The sequence below is a fragment of the Macadamia integrifolia genome, unplaced genomic scaffold (assembly GCF_013358625.1).
Source record: "Macadamia integrifolia cultivar HAES 741 unplaced genomic scaffold, SCU_Mint_v3 scaffold_128A, whole genome shotgun sequence".
Classification (NCBI taxonomy): Eukaryota; Viridiplantae; Streptophyta; class Magnoliopsida; order Proteales; family Proteaceae; genus Macadamia; species Macadamia integrifolia.
This window is the reverse complement of record NW_024870619.1, coordinates 64,500-81,630: the sequence shown is the minus strand read 5'-3', so window position 1 is coordinate 81,630 and position 17,131 is coordinate 64,500. Positions and strand designations below refer to the sequence as shown.

Sequence of the window (17,131 nt, the reverse complement as noted above, 5' to 3'; positions counted from 1 at the left end):
GCCTGCAAAGGAGAGGAGTTTGCCTTTCTAAAGCTGGTGCTTTTTTCGGAGCTTATCAAGCATGGGAGCACAATGTTGAGAAGAGAGCCTGGAAGAGATGAGAGGAAGACCCAAATATTTGACGAGAAGAGAACCAAGAGGGATTCCAGTGATCACAATGAGAGAACCCCGCGTCGTCTGAGAGACACCCGAGAGGAAGATATTGGATTTGATGATATTGATACTGAGACCTGAGTAAAACTAGGAGTGAAGGGTGGACATGATAGTGGTGATGGAAAGTGTGTCGGCTTTAGAAAAAATCATAATGTCATTTGCAAAAGCCAGATGGGAAAGGAGGAGGGATTTACATTTGGGGATAGGAGAGATGAGGTGAAGGTCAGTGGCGGATTGGATGGAATGGGAGAGAACTTCCAATGAAAGGGAGAAGAGCAAGGGGAAAGGGGGCATCCTTGGCGGATGCCACGCTTCGCGGGGAAATATCCAGCACGGCTCCCATTGACCAAGACCGAGAAGTGGGGGTTGGAAATGCAAGTGTGGATCCAATGGGAAACGAAGGCAGGAAGGACATCCGGAGCAATACATTAGAGATAAAATCCTAATTGATCTTGTTGAAAGCTTTGTGGATATCGATCTTGAAGAGGGCCGCCGGTGAGTGGGACTTGCGGTCAAAGCCACGGACAATCTCGTGACAAAGGATAATATTGTTAGAATTGCTCCTACCTGCAATGAAGGCAGATTGGTTTGGGCTAACGAGAGAGTCAATGACTTTTTGGATCTTGTTGGCTAAGATTTTGGCGATGAACTTGTAGAGGAGATTATAGAGAGAAATGGGACGAAAGTCAGTCATGGTGTTGGCACCTTCCTTCTTGGGGATGAGGCATAAGAAAGTGTGGTTGATACTACCAATTTGCCTAGGGTTATAGAAGAAGCTTCGCACCGCCTCAATGAGGTCATTCTTGATGCTCCAGTAGGCGGAGAAGAAACCCATGCTAAAGCCATCTGGACTGGGGGCTTTGTTGGCTTTATGAAAAAGAGTGGCCGCCAATATTTCCTCCTCACTAGAGATAGATTGGAGGAACAGAAGGAGCTCGTCAGGAATGAACTTATTGAGGAGGTTGGGGGGAATGGAAGGGGGGGAAGGGGAGGGGGGAGGGGGGAGGGCAGAAGAGCCTATCGAAGTGGGAGACAGCTTCGGATTTGATGAGGTTCGGGGAATAGAGCTCAATCCCATCTGAAGAAATGAACTTGGGGATGGTGTTGGCATTGGTCCTGGCTTTGAGGGATCTATGGAAATAGACCGAATTGGAGTCTCCTGGATCCAACCACTTGATGCGGGTTTTCTAGCGAAGAAAGCTTTCTTCTTGATCAAGGAGCAAAGAAAGCTCAGAAGCAGCGGCTTTTTCTTCCTTAGCCAGAGAAGGATTGAGGAGATCGTGCTGAAGCCTAGTTTGGATGGAATGAAGCTTATCTTGACCCGAGGAGACTCGAGAAGAGATATTGCCAAAGGTAGCAGAATTCTAGAGCTTAAGAGCAGCTTTTACATTCTTGAGCTTAATGGTGAAAGCAAGGAGAGGGGGGAGGGATCGAGGAACTGGGCTATTCCAAGCACCAGGGATAAGGGGCTAGAAGTCAGAATGGGAAGTCCACAGCATAGAATTTAAGGGGTTTAGGGCCAAAGGAGCGGAAGGGGAGGGCAAAGATTGAGATGGGACTATGGTCGGAGATCCCAGGGAGGCCAAAAGAAGCATGGGAAGAAGGAAAGTCATGAATCCAGGTTTCATTGACAAGGACTCTATCCAGCTTACAGGCAACACGATGATTGCCAGCTCTCCTGTTGTGCCAAGTGAGCTTAACACCGGACCATCTAAGGTCCGTGAGGTTGAGGTCATCAATGCAATCATTGAAGGACTCAACAGCCTAAGTATCAATGGGGTTGCCATCATGCTTTTCGTGACTAAAGCGAATGACATTGAAGTCCCCCACGATACCCCAAGAACGAGAACCTAAGGTGGTGGCAGAGGAAAGGAGATCAGACTAGAGGGGAAGCCTAAGAGCAGCATGATTGTGGGCTTATACAATGGAAAGATTATAAATGAAGGGGCCTGAACTATGAGAGACAGAGATATGAATGGTATGAGCCGAGGAGGAAATGCAAGAGATATTGAGAAGGGAGGGATCCCAAAGAATCCAAATCCGCCCGTTAGGGCTGTGAAGGTAATTAGATTCAAAAAACCAAGATGGGGCAATAGCCAAAGCAATGCGGTGGCATTAGCTTCCAGGACTCTGGTTTCTAAGAGACGGCAAAGGTTAGAATTGGAGCAAATAATCGATTTGATTTCCGCTTGCTTAGCCGAGGAATTGAGGCCTCGGACATTCCAGATGGTCTAAGGGATCATGGGGAATCGGACTGAGAGGGCATCGAACTCTTGGACAAGCCCCTATGAGACATGGGGGTAAGAAGACCAGAGTTGGTGGGGGGTCTGTGGCTATTTCCAATGGCTAGGGAAACTTTGGGAATGGCAGAGGATCTAAGACTTTTGGAAGAGGATTTATTTTTAGATTTTTTGGGTTTGGTGGAGGAGGTTTTGGTGCGGTAAGTGGATAAAGTGGGGGATAGGGGTGTAGGAGGAGAAATGGTGGGGTATGACAGGTGGTGAGCAGGGGAATCATCCAAGGAACCACACTGAGAAGCCAGCATAAGGGCAGTAGCAGTCGCCTGTATATCAGTTCCTTCTCGTAGCATCGGCATATTGTTGACATCAATGATGAGATTGGAGATATCTCCAATGTGAGTAATGATCTCTGAGGAGCAAAGATGACCAATGGAGGGTCACTGAATCCAGAACATGATAAGCTGCCCGATTGGTGGAGAGATCAGCAATGCATTCTAAGGAAGAAGAGGGGCCATGGGGGCAACAATTATTGGAGTATGGATCAGACGGGCCTTCCAAGCCCAGTGGCGGAGAGGGGCAGCAATTCTGGTTGTTGCAATCGGTTGGAGGGCCTTCCAAGGCCTACGGGAGAGAGGGGCAGCAATTCTGGTTGTTGCAATCGGTTGGAGGGCCTTCCAAGGCCTACGGGAGAGAGGGGCAGCAATTCTGGTTGTTGCAATCGGTTGGAGGGCCTTCCAAGGCCTGCGGGAGAGAGGGGCAGCAATTCTGGTTGTCGAAGTCGATTGGAGGGCCTTCCAAGGCCGACGGAGGCAAAGCCAGATGAGGAGAAATGGCATGAATCTAATTAGTGCAGGCGATCTCATCATTATTGCAGGCAGGAGAAGCAGCAGGGAACGCGGCTAAAGGCATAGCAGAACAAGTGAAGACATCAGAAGCCGACAGCAAGGCACTATGGCAGGGGAAACTGGAGCAATAACGCTACGGCTCTGGCAATCGGCAAGCACAACAATGGGGTCAACCGACACAAGTGTACAAGGGGGTGGTGAATAGGCTCACCAGCAGGGGTGGGGAGAAGACCGTTAGTAGCAAAACAACGAGGGCCTACTGCGGACAGGGAAGAAGAAGAAGTCGGGTCAGAATGGTTAGGATGGGTTGGGACAGGATGGTTGATTGGGTGAGTAGATCGGGTTATATAAGTTCCCAGGGAATAAAGGATGGTTAGAGGGGTGTTTGGAGAATTGGTTGAGAAGCTGGACCAGGAGGAACTGGTTTAAAGGAATAAAGGCCGGTTCATAGGTGGGCCGATTGGATTGGTTTAAAGGAGCAAGGAGGGTAGAATGAAGATTCGTGGAGGAAAGGGGGATTTGGGGAGTAGGATACGAGGTGGAGGAAGCGTCTGAAGAGTGCAAAGGCGGAGGAGGGCCAGTCGGAAAAGGGATGGTTGTAGGGGGTTCCAGCGGCGGGATAGGTCCAACCTGGTCTTCAGGAAGAGGAGCATCCAATAAGGGGAGAGTCAGATCAGAGAGTGACGTGGGAGCCTTTAGGGTCATCGGGGTCAGACGTCTCGACGATCGAGAATTGGTTCTGACCGGAGGGTAAAGACTCCGTAGACGGACCAATGGTACGAGGGTTCACTACCGTCGATCTTGGCGTCTGAACATCCATGGATTCTGGCATCGGAGAAAGAGGCTGGCAATTTCTTTTTTTCCTGGTTCTTTTGATCAGGGTTTCGTTTAGAAGCAGCGACTGGGCGAGGGCTTTGACGGGAACATTTTGCACAGGGGCCTTGGCACCTTGATCTTGAGATCTGATTTTTACACATTGGGTAGATTTATGCCCAAAGCATTTACAGAAGGTGCATACTGGGGGCACCCAATCGTAGCGAACTTCTTGATTAAAGGTATGGCCTTCTCCATCAGAGATAGTGATCGAGGAAGGAAGGGCTTTATCAGCTTGCACTTCAATGCACACTCACGCGAAAGAGAGTCTATCCATGGATTTAGTTCTCTTGTCCGAATACAGGGGTTTCCAATCAGGGAACCGACAAGGCTCAGACCTTTGATACACCAGAAGTGGAGGGGAAGGCTGGGGAAGATAACCCATAAGGGAATGGAGACAGGTTCGGTTCTAGTGAAGGAGGAGTGAACATCTCACTGTCTCAGAAATATGGGTTTGTTCCCTACCTGCCAGGGACCGCCATTAATGGTGAAGGCCTTATCAGATGCATCGTCAAATTTGAAGATAAAGGTACCGTTATGCAACATATAGAACGTCACAAGGCAAGTAGGTTTCCATTGACTGATGAGGGAGGATTTAACAATGGGTAAAGGGGGCCTACTGCCCAAGAATGATCCGATGACACAATTCTTCCACTTATGAATCTCTTCATTAAGAAGACCAAGAGGACAGAGGGCTACAGGGGAGGAGTCAAGAATGGCCGGAGGGAGGAAATAGAGGGTGTGGCCAGCCAAATGAGGGATGGAGGGGGTGGAGGAGGATGGGGAGAGAGAGTGGAAGGAGGAGGGGGGAGAAGAGGCTACATCACACCAGGTGCGGCTATCCTGAGGGAGGGAGGGGTTCGGGGTTACAGAGGGAAGAACGGTACCGGCGGCAGCTGTCGCCAGAGGGGAGAGGGACATGGGAGGGGTTACGTCTTAGGAGGGGAGTCTAGCCAAAATTGATTGCTCCAAAACCCTGACAAGCTGAATTGATTTAGCTTACTTGGCTGATCTTCAAACTCCAACAGTGACTTGCCTTCAAGGCTTCAATAACAAGCTTCAATTTAACACTCAAGCACTCGGTCACAATTTTGCAAACAAAGAAAAGGGAAGGAAATTCATGGGATTTCTGTGGTGGATTGGACTATCTCAGTCCTGGTTCTCTCACCTACAACTATCTCAGTTGTTGAACGGGGAATTCTTTGTTAGAATTGAAGCTAGCATGGCTGCAAAGTTTCATTAATCAATATGTGTCTACAGTTGTGAGAGCCTCTATGTATAATTTAGGCTTGAACTCAATTCCATAAAAAGAAGCTAAATTAGGAAACAATCGAAATAAAAAACTCCTAACTTAAAAGTAAAAAACTATAAAAGAAAAAAGTTTGCTCATTATGAAATGAATAAAGACAATACTAGATCCTCTAGAGACCCAAACCTAACCCTCAACTTTATATTTGACCTAGTCAAACTACAAGACAAAGTACAGCTATATAGGGAAATCGGTAGAGAGCAAGTTGGAGATTCTAAAGGCTGCTGCTTGTCCAATCGATGGGAAGTTGTTGGGGCTTCTAGAAGACAATTTTAGTAGATAAATACTGCAGAGAAAATAGCTGGTTCGATGGAACCAAAATAGAACCAGAAATAACACAAAATTGGGCTAGCTTAGGCTTTCTAGATGAGCACTACTGCTGAGCTGCTTGCTGTGCTGTCTTTCTCCTTCGGTAATGCATGCCAAACATAGGATCAGCATGATCATATACATCACTCTAGCTCGTTTAGCACCTTCAATTTGAATCAAATTACCCTTCCATACTGGAGCATTCAAAGGCCTCCGTTTCACATGTCCATGCCACCTTAAATGACTTTCTCACAACTTATCATGTATCAGAGATAATCTTAAATTTTCTTTTATTTGTTCATTGCTTTCTGATATTTTCAATTTTTTTACTGCTTATCCGCATCTTCATTTCAATTACACTAAGTTTGTTTATTTGTTGTTTCTTTACTGCTTAACATTCAGCTCCATACATTATTGTCGGTCGTATAATTGTCCTATAAAATTTTCCTTTGAGTTTTAAAGGAATCCATCAATCACATAATTCTCTGGACACACCCATTCACTTCATCCACACTACTTATTCATATTGCTAAAGAATGCAAGAGCAAATATCTGCTTAATTTGATGTTTTTGTAGTCTCTTAAAACTTTCTTTTTCTATATATATATATATATATATTTTGGTCATGCATATCCACAAGAGGGATTGGGGACTGGATCATGATGATTTGTTGTTTTTTACTGTAACTTACAATTTGTTGTATTGTTGTTGTTACTAATATAAATACAAGGGTCTCTAAATAGGCATATGGCACACTATTCCTGCCATGTGGAGGACTGTGAAAGATTGTTGGCTAATCCAATCATTAGATAGCTATGGCACCATTCAGAATAACCACTTGTGTTAAATTTCATTGGTTTGTGGGCCATCTTAACCTTATGGCTCACCATGTATTATTTTTTTCCCTATATATATATATATATATATATTTAAAACTCAACAACAAACTCAGCTTTATCCCAACTTAATGGGGTCAGCTACATGGATCACAAAAATAAAAATAAATAAATAAACACCAGCAAGATAGGAAAATCTCAGCTATATGGGGTCTGCTACATGGATCCTTTCTCTCCAAAGGGCTCAATTTGAGGTCATACTTGGGACAAGACCTTGACTATGCCTGTAATTTCTCACTTCTCCTAGGGTCATTTTAGGCCTGCTCCTAGGTCTTTTACCTCCTTAAATCTGAATCAGATCACTCCTACTCCTTACTGGAGCATTCCTAGGCCTCCGTTGAACATAGCAATACCACCTCAGATGGCTTTCTCAAAGCTTATCATTGAATGGGGCAACTCTCGAATCAGCTCTAATATGTTCATTCCTTATATATCCATTATTATTTTGCTACATGTTACAAAACCAAGATCTGTAACCAGTAACTTGAGAGTGTAAGAGAAGAGAGAGAGATTAGGAGAGAAGAAGAGAAGAGAGACTGTAAGAGGGGAGCAGACGAATGTAATCTCAGTCCCCCCTATCATTAATATTTATTAACTCCAAAAGAAGTACAATCAAACTAGGAAACTAAGTCCTTGTGCCACAAGCAAGATAAAATAGGAAGTCTATCCTAATTAGTAAGTAGAGATCTATCCTAACTAGGGAAAGAAATAAACTAAAGTAGGAAGGTAAAACTCATCCACGATAGGCACACTCCTCATTTCGTGGTACATATTTTAACACTCCCCCTCAAGCTGGAGTATACATATTTCAAAAGAAAACTTCCAACTTGGACCAATAAGAATAGAAAAATAAACATAACACCGGTCTTGAGTAGTAATGGTGGACGCTGGAGAGCACAGAGAGAACTCCAATCATCCACACCATAAAGTCAGTAGCATCAAAGGCGCTTCCCAAGGAAGGCAGATAGTAGGTAGTAAGTAGCAACAACAAGTTGTGGGGGTAAGCATATATTGACATCAGGTTGTCGGGGACCAAGTAGCAACATCAGGTGCCGAAGTAAGCAAGTAGCAGCATCGGGTGCTGAGATAACAAGTACCAGCATCGGGTGCCGGGGTAAGCAAGTAGCAGCATCAGGTGCTGAGGTAAACAAGTACCAGAATAAAGCAGATAATATAAGAACTGCAATTGAGTAGATAATAACTTCAATATCCCCCACGTGTAGCATTACACATGGATATACAATGTCCAATAATTAGCATCTCAAAGGAGGAGTAGTACATATAAACCCATAGTCAAGAGCAAAAAATAATTTCCAATCTCCCTCGCACTGTAGCAAATTATCTTCACGCAGGCATCAATTTTCCAAAAAAAAATTGTAACTCAAACTGATGCAGTCTAGGGGTCCAAGACCCTAAAATTGAGTGGTATGTGCCCAAAAATGCCAAATATTATGGGCCCATCCAACAATGCAATAAACAATTAATGGAGTAATGGCATTCTGGTTAATAACGAGAATTCTCAAGAGGTCAATTTAGTAGTTAAAGAACCAATGGGACAACAAGGGAATTGGAATTATTGTTTGGGGATAAACTAGGACAGAATGTTAATTAATGGACATGTGGGCATAAGAGACAAGGGGAGGGACAATATTGGAAATTAAAGAGATAAAATAAGAGAATCAAGTAATGGGAGTAACGTATGGCCAAAGGGTAAACTAGGAAGCAAAACAAATTAATGGGACAAGAGGGACTAAATGATAGTGAGAAGGGTAAAACTGGAAGCAAGAAAGCAAAACAAGGAAAATAAAGGTTGTGAGGTTGAAGACACAACCTCACTTCTCTGACCCAAGGCTGAAAACACAAAAAAAAAATGGAAAGCGGCAACCATAGAGGGAGGGACTGGCAGCAGGGGTATAAAGCAGATCGAAGCAAAGGACTTATCTTCACCCTTCGACCAGCATGCGGAAAACCTGGAATTTCAGCGACAAATCTTCCAACCGTATATCACTACTACTGAACTATCGACAAAAAATAGCAGCAAATAGTAGCACAACAGATTCAAAACCCTTAAGAGCAGTAAATCAAAGAACCGCTTCTCAGTTCTCTAGAAAATCGCAACCAGTATGTCGCAAAACTGAAAACAACCATCAAATCATTGAAACCAGTGAATCGATAATAGCATCAGCAGCAGGAAGCAACTCGATACTCAAACAACAACCAGCAGGTATGATTTTCATGCAAAACCTGTACGAAACAGCAAGGAAATCTTCCGGCAGCAACTCGTAACGAACTATAGCAGGAAATCGAAGATCAGGAAAGGCAGTAGCAGTCTTCAATAGAGGCTTGCGATCGTAGACTAGCAGCGAAATACCGAGATAATCTCTGAAACTAGTAACCTCAAGTGGGTGATCTCACAAGTCTGAAACCAAGTCGATCACCAATAGGCATTAGCAGAAAACGCAGATCAGCAGCGGCAATATTTTCGCATCCCTCTCTATGATACTCGATGTCAGTTTCAGACTTCGAACAACAGGGAAAGGGCTTAGAAACCTTCGACTCGGATGAAAGCCATAATGACTCCATCGTCTTGAGGCAAAACCAACCAGCAGCAAAAGACAAGCAACGAACATCAAGGAAACCCTAGTTCTTCCTCTTCCTCTCTTTCGATGAACTAGGGTTTCACCATATATCGAAGAACCTTGAAACGACTCTCAAACCGGAAATCACAGAGAGAATCAATAACTATTAGTAACTTGGCTCTGATACCATGTTACAAAACCAAGATCTGTAACCAGTAACTTGAGAGAGAAAGAGATTAAGAGAAGAAGAGAGGAGAGACTGCAAGAGGGGAGCAGCCGAATGTAATCTCAGTCCCCCCTACCATCAATATTTATTAACTCCAAAACAAGGACAATCAAACTAGGAAACTAAGTCCTTGTGCCACAACCAAGATAAAATAGGAAGTCTATCCTAATTAGTGAGTAGAGATCTATCCTAACTAGGGAAAGAAATAAACTAAAGCAGGAAGGTAAAACTCATCCACGATATGGACACTCCCCATATCGTGGCACATATTTTAACACCACAGATGCATCTTAACATCCTCATCTCTGCTACTTCCTGATACATACATATATATATATATATAGAGAGAGAGAGAGAGAGAGAGATAAGGAGTGTCTGTATGACACCTCTATAGTTGTATTTTGAACTTGACACATTTTTTTAATTGCCCATTGTCTTATTCTCAAAAGGATATTAAGATGAGGGTATAAAAGTGTATTCAAAAATAAGTTGAAAGTGACATATCATTGTCATTATCATGCACATTTTTTGAGTATGCATGTGAAACAACATTATCACCCTTAATAGGAGAAATGTGTCATGCCAAGAGGGCAAAAAAGTAAGGTTACAAATTATGTGACACCTTGAGGAATGTCAATGAGAAAATCCCTTATTTGATACCTTGGGACAACCAAAGTTGGTGAAAAGACGTAACATTTACATTTTTGCCCTTTTAATATAACACACTTCTTTTTTCAATAAGGGTAAAAAAATCCTATCATTTCAAATGTGTACTTGAAAATTATGCAAGACAACGATAGCTCCTGAAAATGACATAATGATTAGTTGCTTTCAAATTATTTTGGAAACCCTTTTTTACCCTAACTTTTTTCTTTCTTTTTTTTTTTTTTTTTTTTTTTGGAATAAGAAGAGGGGCAATCGAAAGAAGATTACAACTTCTAAGTTCATCACTTTGGTTACAACAAGATGACGGATGCAAAGAACTAAAAGAAAGATGCGGCATATATAGCTAGATCAATACTGTCAGTGTCTCCTAAATTCCTATCATTTAACTTGTACATGATAGTTCATGTACATGTTTCACTAATTCTTTACAAACTTCCTTGACCAAAACATAGTCTGTCTGTAACATACTTCCAATACCATAACACAAAGCAAAAAGGGTCCATGACCATTTTTAAATTCTCTTACTTCATCCATTCTTCCATTTGGAGCGAGTCTGTCCATACTTCTACATGCATTTCTCCAATGGCTGCTACTCCTGGAGACCCTGGTGAACTGCTCGCCCTTCTGCCTTCTGGGATGAACCTGTGTAGCCACATTGAAACAAGCTAAGATAAACATGTGTTCCTGGAATCTTTGAAACCCATCCACCCTCCACTGTATTTTTATTGGAACTCCCATCGGTGATGATGAGGACAGACCTTGGTGCAACAGTAAGTTGCTCCATTGTGACCAAGTGTTCACAGGTTCGAGTCAGGAAACAGCCTCGCTGCATAGTGGGGGTAAGGCTGCGTACATTATGAACCTCCCCAGACCCTGCAGTGGCAGGAGCCTCTTGCACTGGTTTCACCTCTTTCCCATCAGTGATGATCAAGACATGACCATCCATGGGCGGTCAGCAGTGGGATTACTAGTTCATTATTAACACCCCCAATTCCAATTGTGCTTCAGAGTCTAGTCTGATATCCAGCACTGCTGGAGGGATTTAAATATGAGATCCATCTCTGAATGAGATTGATCACTTGACAAGGGTGAGGTTGAACCTTTTCAAAAGCTTTTTACTTTCTTGCCTCCCCAATAAAGTACATTGCAATGGATGCAATTCCTAGAATTCTGTTCACCTCATTTTTCCCCAATGATTCAGTGTTTATCAATTTAAGAACCAAGTCCTGAGTGTCCTGACCAGAATATGCATTCAGAATTTCAGTTGTAAGGCCTAGAGGTCCTGCTGCCCAAATCATTTTTGAATTCACAAGATAAAAACAGATGTGATTTACTTTCAACAGTAATCCATAGAGTACACTCATTCTATCAATGCCCATATGCTTTGGAAAGCTGATCTGGCCATTCTGACTGTTAGATACGTAACCATGGATTGGCCATGTGATGGAGAGTTCAGCCAGCAAGGGATTTAGTTATTCATTGGGCTGTTTTCACATGTTCGAACTTGGAGATCTAGTATTTTCTTAGGGGCAAGATTGTTAATTGGTTTTGAGCGTTCTTCATAATTTTAGAGAGGGTTAATGTTGTATACTGATATTAGGTAGGGGTATTCTTGTCATTTTACATGAGGGTATTATCTTAATTTTTTTTTTTTTTTTCTTTGAGAAACTTAGGGGTTAAGTAACTTCTTTTGAGAGCTACATTTAGCTTCTTGAAGAAGCTACTTTTTATCTTCTTAGGCAAGTAAGTTCTTTGCTTCTTAAGTTATCTTTAGTTTCTTGTGCAAGGACCTCTTTTGCTATATGTGAACGTAAACTCCACTTATGGAAGAATAGAATTGAATGAAAAAGATTCAATACATGAGTCCAATCAAAGCTGATCCCTTCATTTACTATTTCACCTCCTCCTCTCATTTCTTCCTTCTTCCCTTCTCCTTCCCTTTCCCACATATATTTTTTGGTGCACAGCACCAAAACAGCACCTATCTAAGACTTTCCCTTCTATCAATATCTTCTTCTTCAAATTCTTCTAAGAGTTACAGTTCACGGGGTACTGTTCACGGCCTCTTAACAGTAGTTGATATCTTACTCCTTTCCTACTTACTTCTTTAAGGCATAATCAGTCCTAACACTCTTCACCACTTCTACCTTATAGTTCAGCCCTAGAAATCTTAACCTCTAGGCTGTCCTACACCACTGTCTCTCAAACCTCACAGCCAAACTCAATCATTCGAGCCACCATGTTGGATCATTTTTCAACTACCCAAATGATCACCAGGCATTTAGATTGTGCATAACGCTCTAGGGCTGAAATTTACCACATCAATGGAGGTGGTGGCAAATCATGCCCACAAAATTGGATGCCATGTGACAGAAAAAAGACGTCCTAAGATATTCCTTTCTAAATATGCCCTTTTTGGGAAACATGTTCGAATAAAAGTCACTCTGAACACTTTTTCATATCAGGTGATTGACAGGCTTGAATTGATAATAGCTTAAAATACATTTTGATGAGATATTCCTACCCATTAGTTACTGAGGCCATATTTCTTGGCAATGGTTGGAGACTACTGATCATCTTGGGTATTGGAAAAAAAATAAAAACTATGAAAAATTAAACTGAATTTTTTATTTTTTTACTATTTGGAATCCCCAGTTAAATTTGGGAATTGCATCTGCCAATCATTAAATTTCTTGTTCTCAGTCCTAGCTGCTGTTTTCTTTGTATGGACAGCTTCACAAGGATTATGGACTCCTGGCCCACCAACATGGGAAGAGCGAAGCACCCATATCGAGATTCCATAGCTGGGATTATAACTGGCATGTCAACTTCGCTAATCGTTATCATCTTGGCTAGACTCCAGCTTGGGTCGAAATTTAGGCTAGTCAGAAGCTGGAAGGCGAAAAAACTTCTTCCTGCTTTCAAGTGGGCTTGTTTTCTTATTGCGTATGCCTCCTTTATGGGTTGGTTGACCATCCAGTATGGGAAGATGCTAGGCATTCCGAAGATCTTTATGAACTCTTGATCCATTGCCAAAAGGTAATGCTCACCCTTGTAAATTTCACTATTTAATCAGTCAGAATTGTATGTTTATTTATACCAGGGGAGATTCTTTATTCTGACCCACTCAAGATATTTGTTGTGTACAATCTTGATATAGAAAGGAAGAAAATTTTACAGGCATGTCAAAAAGAAATGCCACTTATATTTTCTCCTGTGAAAAGAACTTTTAAGGTGATCTGCTTCAAAATCATCATTTTGCATACGCTTTCTTAGTCTATATATCTGATTTTTATTTTTATTTTTATTTTTTATTTTTATTTTTTTTTTGGGGTGGTGGGGGGGGTGATGTTGAATGGAAAATATATTAAACAGAAAAGAAAACAAATACAACAGAGAAAGCCTTTTGGCTAATCAAGGGGAAAAACGCTACCCCAAAGGAAGCCAGCCCAAGAGAAAAAAGGCCAAAAACAAGCCCTAAGAGACGGACAGAAAACGAAGGACCTGGAGGGTGGGGAACAAACCCAAAAAATCAGCTGATGATACAACAAAAAAGGGGGAGGGGAACAAAAAAAGAAAAGAGATGATACAACCAATCTAGGAAAGGGGAGAGAAGAGAGGAAGGTCCAAGAAGATGCTAGATATCTATTCCTTGTCATTTTCATATGGTGAGATGCATGAAGTCAGTACTTTAAAAATTAGCTCTAGGCTTTCAAGAGACTTTAATGGGCTTCGATCTTTCCTTCCATACCTTGATTGATGCTGTAAATACAAAGAAATTCCTTCTAATCTTTTAGGTAAAAAGAACATGTTATATCTTCGTAAACCGGGTTTGATGGTTGCGTTGCCTCAATTTTTAAGATGAGGTGGTCTACTGTCTGTACCCATTGATTCCCACAGAATCACTCTTATGAAGTTCATTGTTGAGAAAAGACACTGAATAGTATAGTTTTGAATGCGTTGGGGAAATATAATTGAACAGACATGAGGGTGAATCTACTTGCCTTGAGTTGGTTGCAGTTGATATTGACCAATTCATTACAGAAATTAGTAGTTGTTTTTTTGAAAGAAATTTAGCACTAAAATTAATAAAATTACAAGGAGTTCAAGAGTCAATATCTAATACATAGTTACCGGATTATATATTTCAAATTACTTTTCCTTCCCAGTTTGTAAGCTGGCTCAATTACAAATCACTCAATTATGAAATACTGTATACAATTTATATCAAATAGGAAGGACACAACTTCCATTGCCAACTGAGAAGTCATCAGAGTTTAAATTTTTCATAGCTTCTAAGTAGTCTGATGCCACCACCACGTTATCCTGTTCCTTGATCAGTTGAAGAGCTGACCAGATCCCCCCTCAGTTCTGCTTCAAAGGTTGTGGAGCTGTGTCCTGATTCCTGAACCAACCTGTGCATGGATTTTAGCTGCACCTGGAAATTAGAGTATTGAACACCAGCTAGATTTATTGGAAGAGATATCAAAACTGGCATTTCCAATGATCTCTTACGTAATTTTTTGTCCTGGTTAGACATGTTTTTCTGAACCTTGCTAACAAGTCATTTGGGGTTTTGGGTTGTTGATGGGATTGGTGGAAGTCAACATTTATTGAATGATCAGATTTTTTTATTTTGGTAAGAATCATCCGTAACTACCGGAAGATCAGATTCCTTGCACCAGTGATTATAATTTTGAAGGAGGTTGTCTGTGTTTGATTTTCTTGATATGATAGAAGTTGGCTCCTCGCCTCACAGGGAATATGCCAAGAGAGTACCTCTTGTTAACTGCCTTTTTTTTTTTTTTTTTTTTTAATTACTTGGACACCCCGCAATGGCTAGATTGCTTGGTAACCCAAAAGTTTGAAAAGTTTACTTGAACCAACCTTGTATTTAAGATTTATTACAATTAGCCCATGTCCGTTAGTCAGTCATTGTTTAGCGGTGATGTCATGGGTGAGAAAAATCCTAAATGCCCAGACTACCCTTGAGGGTAGTGAATAGACCTTTCTACGCATTGACTAAAACAAGAGAAGGCTTCCCCTCTGATCGATGAACTACTTCTTCTTCATCTACTTGTACTTCTGTTTCTCCATCTGTTGCTTGCTTGGAATGAGGTTCCTCTCTTCAGAGTGCCTCATGGCGCTGATGAGTTTTAACCAAAGATAGATAGCTTGGTTTGGAGGCTTCTGCTTTTAGCAAAGCCTCACCATTATCATCCTAGCTATCTCTTTTTAATGAGTGATTTTAAAAGGGTTTATATTGTTATTTGCAATTTGGCATGTCCCGCTAGGGGGTGTCAATTGGTGAGGTGGGGCCAGTCTTGGTTGAGCCTAGTCGGGTCTATGTCTTTCGATCGTGACCTTCCTATTTAAGGAATGAGTCGGTCTCGATCGGTCTCATGTCGGGCCTTAAACGGGGTAATATACCAATAAAACCTTAAATGGTTTTTAATTTTCTTAGATTTAAGATACTTTAATCTATTTTATTAAATGATCAATAATTTTGAAAAGATATTACACTTAATCACATTCAATAATTGATAAAAATATTAATATATACCCTATTCTATAAAACAAAACAAAAAAAATCAAAATATACAGATAAACGGTAGGCTAAATGTGCCAGGCCGAGTTGGGCTTGTAAACAGGCCAGGCCAGTCGGGCGCCCATCGGGCTTACTCCTTGCACTATGTACTACTTGTTTATAAATAGGTCGGACTTAGGACCGACATGTTTAATAATCAGTGTAGGCCGGGTCAGTCTTTAAATGCTTGAGCCCGATTGGTTGAATCGATACGGGCTTGGGATTGACAGCCCTATGTCCCGCATCATCCATGTACTTCCAATTTAAGTAAAGCATACCTGAATTGGGAAAATCGTCATTTTTTTACTTAGAGGTAGGCTATGGCTCTCGTCCGCTACCAGAGAGTTTTGAGGCAGGCATAGGGGTTTTTGTTTGTTTTTTTTTTGCCAGAGTGAGTTGTCCCTTTGCCAGATCTTAGGAGCCGGCGGCTGCCGACAATGGCAGCAGCGTTGTTCTATTTTTGGTTACAAAATCCTAAAGTTTTCTTCTATTTCGTTTGGGAAAGAAGAAGAGGGATTTTGATTCCCTTCTCTATTTTTAATTAGAAAAAAAAAAATTGTTTATCTTCTAAGGATAAAATGATCTTTTCATTCAATCACTAACAACATACTAACATCGTTAGGTTTCATGGGGCTTCAATTAATAGTGTCAAATTTTTTAAGTATCAAGCAATCTAGCCACAGTGTAGGGGTGTCCAAGTAATAATTCCATTTTTTTTTTTTTTTTTTTTCATATTGATTTTTAATCTGAATGGGTGGGAAGAGTTTTTTTTTTTTTTTTTTTTTTTGGTAAAGAAGGAAGAGATCATCACCTGTCTAACCAATTGTTTGCTTGTCACACAGCTAATATACCTACGTTTGAGGCCGATCAAATTCTCTTAAAACAAAGGCACGATTGTAAGTAAGCATGTTCATCCTCATGGTGATAGATAGGGCATTAAGAATGGATGTTAGTTAAATATTTTTATGAGGGAGTTTTTTGTCGGAGAATGTGGCTCCTATGTCAACATAGGAAGCCAATAGGAACACCGTAGAAGCATTAACAGGGGTTGGATTTTTGTTTTCATAAAGGATGGGCTTATCATTTAGCAGAGGCTTGGGTCATATAGGAACACTCTTAGATATAAACTTTTTCCCTATTTTATATCGAGCAAGAGAACCTTGTCTGCTTTGCTTTCGTGGCCATTGTGTTGGCATATGTAGGCCAATGTGAGGCCGCTCAAAGGCATCGTGGCCAGGGTGAATGCATTCTTTTCGTGCTGGCCTATGTTTGGGCATAGAGCCACACGAGTGGGCAGGTTTCTTTTCTCCTTTTATATCCTAACCTCAGAAGAATAGTTTGTACTCACCTCTAAAGAAAAACTATAAATTTTGTTCTCAAAGGCAGTTTTTAGGCCATCCATGGGAATCTATATGGATTATGATTTTTCTAGGTTGTATGACTTTGGG

General features: G+C 41.5%; 1 protein-coding gene across 1 annotated transcript in view; it reads left to right on the top strand.

The window, feature by feature from the left end:
• The window catches only part of LOC122070838, an 88,141-nt gene extending 74,822 nt beyond the window's left edge, over positions 1 to 13,319 (top strand). The window contains exon 5 of the mRNA XM_042635083.1: positions 12,830 to 13,319. Coding sequence (XP_042491017.1) covers positions 12,830 to 13,121 — 292 coding nt within the window. The 3' untranslated portion in view covers positions 13,122 to 13,319. The remainder of the gene's footprint in view (positions 1 to 12,829) is intronic.
• Positions 13,320 to 17,131: the final 3,812 nt, after the last annotated feature.